Here is a 9019-nt window from a genome sequence, read left to right on the forward strand (position 1 = left end):
CCTTTCCTTTTCCTTCACAAATTTTATTAATTCAACCAAAGTCTATGTGGCTTCAGCCTTAATAAAAAACAATAAAATTCTGGGATGATTTAGGCTGGAACAACCTCTGAGTCACTTGTCTAATCCAAATCATTCCATTTCAATCCAAGCTGATTTCATTATCCCTAAGACATTTATTTAAATAAAGGGAGTCAGAAGAGATCAGAGAGTTTAATTATTGGAAACACTGGTTGGCACTAAGTTTGGAATTAAAATTACTCACTTTGAAGTCCTTAAGAGCACAGTATGACAATACCAGTTGTCAAGGAATGTTTTTTTTTTATCCTTGGTTAAAAAGGACAAGCTGAGCACAAAGTGGAAGAATGAAACCTTGGATTATCCACATCAGTTCATCCTGTCAGCTGGAGAGTTACCCACTTTCAGTTCTCTTACCAAGTCGTTTACTTCTCTAGGCAGGGATAAGTGCAAGAACTTGGAGACAAATCTCCTGAAATGTAGAAGTCTGAAATGACACAACACAAAGAAAACTCTATTTTCAGACTCCCCCAGTAATCAACTTCTCCATCTTCTCAGTTTAGTTGCCTTTCTCTGGTTCCCCCTTAAACTCACTGCATCCCTCTGGAGATACCCATTTATCTGCAGAAATGCACTGAGAGAGACCCTCCTGGAGTGCCAGACCATCCTTCAAACAGCCAAAGTAAAGGCTTTGGTTCACGTGATGATAGTTCAAAAAGATGGAGGAAAAGGGAAATAAAGGAGTTTGGCTTGGCAATCTGGAAGCAGTCAGGGGCCCAGTAAAAGAGAGAGCAAACAGTGCTGTGTGTGCAGTGTATCTACAGTGACTGTGCAGCACAGTCAGTGAAATGGGCTGGAATCCACCTTGCTTTGAGATTTAAGGAGTAATACAACACTGAATGTGACTTTAGAAAAATATCTGGGAAGGAGCCAGTTCAAGTATTCATCCTGGACATTACTATTTTCTTAAGTCATTATGTTATAAAAACCAAACAGTCCATCCAGAGGAACCTGCTTTGTGGGCACTGCTGGTATTTCTATTTGTGGATTATTTTATTTTGAAAAGAAAGAGGTATCCAGATTTTTCCAAGTAGGCAGCAGGTCTGGGACACTCCTGGGAGCAAAGAGTCTATTGTAGATCTAACATATAACAAGTTGTACATCAGATTCTTTGCTACAGATAAATGTGTTTTTCTCTTTTTTTCCCTTGGTGGTTCTAAATTTGTCACTTTCACTTTTGCCCCAAAACACTGTGTGCTGCAAGGCATTCCAGCAGATCACCTACCACATTAAACAAAAGATAAATGTTAATCTTAGCAGAACTCCTTTACTTCTTGCATTGAGCAAGGGATTATTAATACAAGTATCAGAAGTCTGTTTATTTTACTGCACTCACCTCTACAGAAGCAAACAGATGTAAAAAAAAAATACTGAAGCCTAAATCTCTCTCCAGACAAGTCTGTTACACAGAGCTGTTCAGGGCAGTATCTGACATTTGGCTAGAAAAATTACACACAGACACACATCAAACCATAACAACAGTTTAATGTATCTTTTTTAATTATACAAAAGTCCAGTTTATTCAAACATTACCAACTGACCCACTTGATACAAAACCAATTCATCCAGGCAAAACAGTAGAGGAATGTATGATTCATTTTTCATTAAAGATTATCACTGACAATCATAGTATGGATGGATTTGACTAATTATCATTCTAGCTGGTATTTTGTCCTAGGCAAATCTCTCCATACCTTGGCTATGCCACAGCACACTGCCAGTACACAGGTGTAAAGCTGCCTACTGGAGCCCTTTCTTTACAAACAAACAGTACTGGTTAGTTTGAGTTAAACAACATTGAAATTGTATATAAATCATCAAGGACATTCAAAATGTCAGATGTGAAGCCTGTGTGAGGTGATTCCAAATAACCTTGTCTCCAACCAACACAGAAGATGCCTTGAAGGACCCAGAAAACAACGTGGAGGCACCAGGCTCTTCCACAAATTCCTGCCATGCCCTTCTAGACCAGCACCTTCCCTTCCCTTCCCCTGCAGAACCATTTTCTTAGGAAGCCAAGTGCATCAGCAACACAGGCTGTCTCCACATCCTCTCTCACTCAGTCTTCAGGCTCCACATCACTTAACTCTTCTGTAACATTCAGAACCAGATTTCCTTTACGGCAAACTGAGATACAAACAACGTTTTTCTGACTACTGTCATGAACATGAAAATGCTGCAGAATGCACATGGCTCAGAGACCATGGTCTGGGAGCCAGGTAACCTCAGCTGATGAACAAATTCAGAATCATAATCATTTGTTGCTTCCACTGTAAAACTTTTTAGGAACATGGGCTTTGTAGTGCTTGGGAGGCAGAGCTGTAGCTGGTAGCTCAAACATTGATCATGAATTGAGACAGGGGACTAATCCCCTTCTAGCTGTTGTGACTGCTCAGTGATTAAGTGTCATTCTACCCTCATTAATTGACACTCAGAAATGAAAACAGTGCTGCCTGCTCTCAGCTCTTCTCCAGCCCATTTATTGTGTATAATACACAGATTGGTCTCTTGTTTATTCTGGGGAAGAAGGTGGTTGGCCACGTTCATGAACCACCCCTGAATCCTCTCTGTCAGCTTCAGTAGCTAAAATAGAAGAACAGAAGAATAGAAAAATGTCAGAGTTAAACACAAACAAAGGAGCCAAAACCCCAAACCCTGTGTTTCAGTTCTTGTTACACCTGGAATCAATCACATTTCCACATTTGAAGCTGCACTGGAATAGAAGTATAAGGCAAACACTTCTGCCCACTTACCCCACTGAACCTATGCCATGCCTTTTTAACACTCCTGTGAATTCTCAAAGGCCTTGACAGACTGATTAATAATCTCTTTTTCAAATTCAACTAGGGATTTGAATTTTATAAAGTATTTACCTGTTGATTTGCATATAAAGCTCCCTCATCTCCTCAAAGGCAACTTGGGGTTTGTTTTTCTGTGGCTTGCTCTTTTAGAAAGTCAACAATTTGCAATCAGTCTACCATCAGAAATGGTATTGGCTGTTTTGCTGGACATAGCTTGTGTTTGTCAAATCTCCATACCATGACCACTCAATACTGCATGAAACTGTGTAACAACATGGTCTATACTTCACACCACCCCTGTAAACCAAACTGGCCTCATATCAACTCAAATCTCTCTGGAAGCAGCTTCTAGCCTAGGAGCATCTTTTTCAGGTAAGCCTTGGGTTTGCTGGGGTTTTTTTGTCTTCATCTGAGATTTCCTTTTGGGCAGAGATCACAGACACTTCTCCTCACCAGCATTCACCCTGCTAGGGCTTTCTATATCCATTTTCCTGCAAGAGTTTTACCAGAAAGCCCATTTCACCTCAGTTTTGGAGGTCTCTGGAAAAAGGATGTGCCCAAGTTTAACTACAGGTTGGAGACAGTTCCATTTTGGAACAGGAAAGACATTATGCAATCCTAACACATCCTGATGCACTACACATTACAACTTTTCTCTTTTTTCAAGCATCTTGAATTAAAAAATGAAATTATTTGTTTCACTCTTCTCTTTACATCTGCATTTTTTTGCTGCCAGGTCACATTTCATGTGACCTTATGAAGAATTATCCCCCCCCCTCACTGGGTTACAATTGCAAATTCCTACATATCCTGAAGCACAAATGCTGTGCAGTAGAATTAATTTTTACTTTCTCCACAGCACTAAGAAAACTGGATTGTTCTCTGAGCAACACAATCCATGATGCATTGTTTCCTATGGCACTGTGCCTGGGCTGTGATTTCCTTGGTGTGTGTGAAGGGCTGAGGTCATTAGATGGCATTTTGCTCCCTGGGGAAGGCTGCTCGCCTGGTGTTTCTTCTCTATCCAGTTGCCCCTTTTCTTCATTTTTTGGCCAGCACAACTTCACTCTACCAGTGCAGGACTGGATTTCCTCTGTTTCCCTCATGCAATACTGTAACTTCATGTTCCCCACGTTTGTGTGCAACTCCCAGTTCCTTCCTGTTCCCTCAGAGTCCAATAGAAAAGCCACAGCTCTCTACATGTTCCCTGCCACTGCAGCATCCCCCAGATTTTTGTTCCCTCCAAATCACAAAGCCCATTAATCCTCACACACACTTCCTGATGTGCATGCTAGCCCTTGTTTTCCTCTCTTTCCCTCAAACTCAGCCCGTATTATTTCACCTCCAGCACACCAGTATCTCCTAAATGCTGCCTCTATCAGTATCTTAAAATAATCTTAAAATTACCTTTCTATGCAATGTCTGTGCACCCCACGCTGCCATATTCTCCATATTCCCCTTGTCCACCACATCTCCTGCTTCCTTTTCTTTGACTTTTCAGCCAGACAAGAAGCAGGGATGCCCTGAGTGCTTGGGGGATGTATCCCCACTGGTGGGCTGACTGGCAGGCACTTGGTGCCCAGGGACATGAACACTAGTCAGGGACTGAGTAAAAGCTGACAGCCAAACACCACGACATGGCTGCAGGCAAAGGCTTGGTGGGAGGCATTTGCTTCCCTTGCAGATCAGTACTGGGTAGGCATTTGATCACAACAGGTATGTTTGGCTGAAAACACCTAATGGGTTGAAGAGTTATGAGAAGACTGACATTAATGGAAAATGAGGCTGCACGATCCTTATGTTGTTGAGAAACCAGGCCAAAAAAGCCCTAACTTATATTTTGTCCCACATCACCACCATTTTTTCAGTTCAAATGAGATAAATTTACTTATTTCTCCTCTTTATTTTTCACTGGGTAATTATTGTAATGTTTCATAAACAGAGTAACATTTTTTTTATTCTTATGCTGGAGAAGCAAAGTCCTATTTGTTTATCTGCATTTTCAAAAACTTTAAAAATAAATTTAAAATAAAACTGGCTCTTTGCACGGCCAGTATTTATAGTTAATTCTCTGCGCAGCCCTACCCTCTTGTGGTCACAGCTTAGCTGCAGCCAAATGAAAAACTTGCAAACATAATCACAAATATGTCCACATGTAGGCACAGTACATGAAACAGACCTAAAATAGAGGGGCACAAAGACTTCATCTATATCAGAAATTTAAAATCCTGTGGGAATCAATTAGAGATTTTGGAGATTCAATCTTTCTTTTCCAGCAATTAAGAAGTTGGATTTTCATATGAGCAAGAAATTTCATATTATTCATGGTGTTAGTCCACATTATTTTTTAATGGTTTGTCTAAATTAAAATTCAGGCAAATAATTTTTAAGATTAGCCCTGCAAACTAGCTACGTAGAAAAATATTTTCTTTTTGAGAACATCAACAGATCATTTTCTGGAATAGCTGAGTCCTGTGGCCTTCAACATCTGCCTGAGATTGAGGTGCTTGTCAGCTGCAAAGCCCAAGCATGCCAGGCTGCTTCCCCTAGCTCAGCCCTTCCCAGAGCTGTACATTCTGTCCCAGGATTCAGCACCTCAGTCCTGGCTCCATCACAGAGCTCAAAACTAGCTAGCATCAGGGTCTCTTGAGTTTCCATCTCTGTGGTTAGATAGTGAAACCAGGTTAACAGTGAATCACTCAGGGTGTTACCTTGTGCTTCCTTACCATGTATTTCCTTGGTTGTCTCAGCCAGGATGTTCAGTGAGACTGGAGCTGGGATGTAATGAATCCCTGTCACAAGACTTGGTGGGATGAACTGACGCAGAGGAGTGTAGTATCCTTGATGGAAATCTCCAGCTCCATCTGGAACCTGTGGAAACACATGAAGCAGATCACCTTCCATCTAAAGACTCGCCCAGGGATATACCTGCATTATCAGACCATTTCTGGGCTTTTGTCCATATGCTGCCATGTCCATACTCACACTGGCATGTGGAAAAGCCTGTGCACAGTGTAACATGCTGCAACTGAGGAGCAAGAGTTTCTCAGACCATGTCACAGCAAACTGCCCTTCTAAATCCTGGTCACCTATTATGGCATCTCATTGGAGTAGCTGGTTTAAACCAGGAGCAGCCATCCTCTTTCTCTGTAACCCCTAAAATGTGATAGGGAATTTCCATACAAGCACAGTAAATCTGTTACTTATCATCTTGAGGCAGACCACTCTAACTTAACATCAACTGATGAATTCTGCTGAAAACAGATCAGATTATTAACATCATCATTTGCAAATGTTTTCTTCAGAGTAATGTATCAAAATGCTGTAACTGATAAGCAGGGTGACTCCCCATGGTTACTTCAACAGAGAGAAAACAACTAAAAATAAAGCAGTATTAGCACAGGGTAATTAAAAGTGTGCTACTCACAGATACAGTGGTTGCATTCCCTGGCATGTAATTGCTGGGAATGTGCCTGAATCCTCTCTGAAGCGAAATCCCTGGAGATGATGGTGCTTCCCCACTGCTTGACTCATTGATGGCAAATCCCAGGGAAAATGGGTGGTAACGATACACCCCAGAGCACCCAGGGTACACTTTTGGGATTTCTCTCTCCAGGTATTCTGGGTTGACAGTGTATTCTGGAGGAAAAGCAGGGTGAGCTAGGAAACAATGAGAAAAGAACAAATAAAAATATCTGTGTAATTTCATGGAGTTCTGTAGAAGTAGCTGCAGGAACAAATTGCACTGTCAGACAGGAGAATCTGGTCCTTTGGTTTCATGTTTAGCTCCCCATTAATTTATTTTGTGATTTTTTCAGGAACTAAGGAAAGGTACAGCAGATGACACTGTAATGCAGTTATTTTGCATTTTCTGCCTTGTGCAGAAAAGTAAAGTTTGTAAAGTTTGTCCTTTGTAAAGCACTGGCTGCAGAATCTTATTCTTTCAGTACATCAGCAAGAGCAAAACAACCCACCTTTTTACTCTAGCAGCACTTAAAACAAAATTCCACATAAATAGCAGAGTTCTAACTTTAGAGTTGCAATAGTGGAGCCATATCTGTCACTTAAGTTAGTTTACAGCACACTCAGTTTTAGGGTCATACACAGGCAACTTCAGAAGCAGAAATCAGTTACTTCACTTTTTATCTTGCATCTTACATAGCCTCTCTGAAGTCTTAAGTAGAGTGGTTATTTGAATGTAAACAGGGTCCTCCTTGTCTACCCATCCTCCTATCGGTAGAAAAGGCAAAGAACTTGCTTTGAAAGTACTACAATTTGTGCCTTATTTTTTTTGAGTTGGTCAGTGGGTTAAAAACATTAAGGGAAGGACTGACAGATATCTGTATAGTTACTGTCATCTATAAACAAGATTTTATTCAAAACAAAGTTTTAAAAGGGAAGTTATTGACAGTAATCTGTGGAGACTACGGATGTCCAAAACAAGTCTTTCCTCTGGGCTTTTCAGGACATTTTGTCTTGCAGGCTGCCAACTCTCCAGAGGCTCGGATTCATGACTATTGCAGTCAGTAAGGACTTCTGTAACATTATTATAGTAATAGAATGGAGTTACTATAATAAAGAGTAATAAACTAGACAAGTCTCATGAAAGACTCTGTTAAAGGAAGCAATTTAAGAAATGACAGATCATACAACTGCTCCACCTGCAAAATCCATGCCCTGCTCTTAACTACCAAATGCACTTCTACACCAAATTTAGTTTTTGCCACAGGAATGAATTAAGGCCAAAAGGTCGTTATCTTTTACTTTCAAGAGAAATCTTTCACAAGCATTTTATAAAACGCTTGCTTCAGACAGCTGCAGCAGTACCTTCCCCATTTACCTGCCATCGCTGAGTTTTTTAGCATTTTTGTTGCTGAAAGCTTGTGCCTGTGAGTTTATGAACACTGAGACAGCACTGCAGAGCAGACCCAGTTTGGTGGCACTCGCAGACTCATTTCCCTCTGGAGAAAAGCCACTGAGGCTTCAAGCTCGCAAGGAGCAGCGAGGAGCACGTTGTGTTCCCGCTGAGCACGCTGCGTTCCCGCCCAGCACTCGGAGCTGCCAGGGAACGCGAGGAGGCTGCAAACCAACAGCCCAGTGCCCTCTGGGCAAGGAAAACGCACAGACAGCAGGATCGGCTCTCCGGGCACCCGCAGCCTGAGGAACCCGCTGCGGCGAAGCGCAGAAGTGGCAGCGTTTGACAGGGGAAAGAGGGGAACACAGGAAGATGCTGGGAAGAGGCTTTGGGGTCAGGTCCTTACCGTCGTCCCTGAAGGGCGGTGGCGGTGGTCCCCAGCACGCCGTGGCCTTGCCGCCGCTGTCGGGCTGCGCGCCCTTCTTCCTCTCGTCGCCGCAGTGCACGGGGACACTGTCCTCCCGGGCTGCCGCCCCGCCGCCCTCGCCCGGCGGAACGGGCTCCGCGCCTGCCCTGGCCGGCGGCTCGGTCTCCTGCTGCCTCAGCGCCTTCTGGGCTGCCATGATCTTCTGCCGCTCGGTGATGAGCGAGCACTTCTCGCACAGGCACAGCTTCCAGCGGCAGTGCCCGGCGTGGCCCTTGACGGGCACCACGAAGCCGTGGTTGCGGCAGCGGGAGCACTTGGGTGCCCGCAGCGCCTTCGCCGTGGCCTCGGCCGCCTCCATGGCAGCGCAGCGCCCGCTCGGACCTCCTGCCGTGCTCTCCCGCTTCTTTGGGCTCTTATATGGGGCACGGCGTGTAACAACTCGGGCCGGCGGGCAGGAGAGCCCACGGCAGCGGGTGGGGAATGCCCTCGGGCTCGCAGGCTGCCCGCCCTGCGGCAGGCACGGCTCCCCCGGGCACCCCTGCGGCCCTATGGTGCGGCTCCGCCACGGGGGGTGAGGCTGCAGAACCGCGGGGGAGGATGGGCTCCACGTGCCCCCGAGGGCATCGCGCTGCTGCTCAATGGCGGGTTCGATGGGCGCGGCGTGCGCCGACAGAAACGCGCCGTTCCTCACAGTAGTGCCCTAAAAGATAGTTTTCCCTTTTGGCAGTTTAACACCTGCGCCCGCTTTCATACTCCGCGTGCATTCGCTTTTAATATGCACAGGACTTCGGTCCCGTTTTGTTTCCAATTTGCAGCGTGCGTCTCTTGATCAGGAGGAGTGACTGCCTCAGCAGAAAAAGA

General features: G+C 44.3%; 1 protein-coding gene across 1 annotated transcript; it reads right to left on the minus strand.

The window, feature by feature from the left end:
* Positions 1 to 1543: 1543 nt before the first annotated feature.
* On the minus strand, positions 1544 to 8707 carry DMRTB1 (DMRT like family B with proline rich C-terminal 1). Its single transcript, XM_085067565.1, has 4 exons — positions 8138 to 8707; positions 6304 to 6536; positions 5603 to 5747; positions 1544 to 2658 (listed from the first exon to the last, which is right to left on the minus strand). The coding sequence occupies exons 1-4, from the start codon at positions 8514 to 8516 to the stop codon at positions 2588 to 2590; spliced, it is 828 nt and encodes a 275-aa protein (XP_084923691.1). The 5' UTR covers positions 8517 to 8707; the 3' UTR covers positions 1544 to 2587.
* Between the last annotated feature and the right edge of the window lie 312 nt (positions 8708 to 9019).

Source organism: Lichenostomus cassidix, chromosome 8 (genome assembly GCF_008360975.1).
Source record: "Lichenostomus cassidix isolate B80296 chromosome 8, HeHo_3.0, whole genome shotgun sequence".
Lineage (NCBI taxonomy): Eukaryota > Metazoa > Chordata > Aves > Passeriformes > Meliphagidae > Lichenostomus > Lichenostomus cassidix.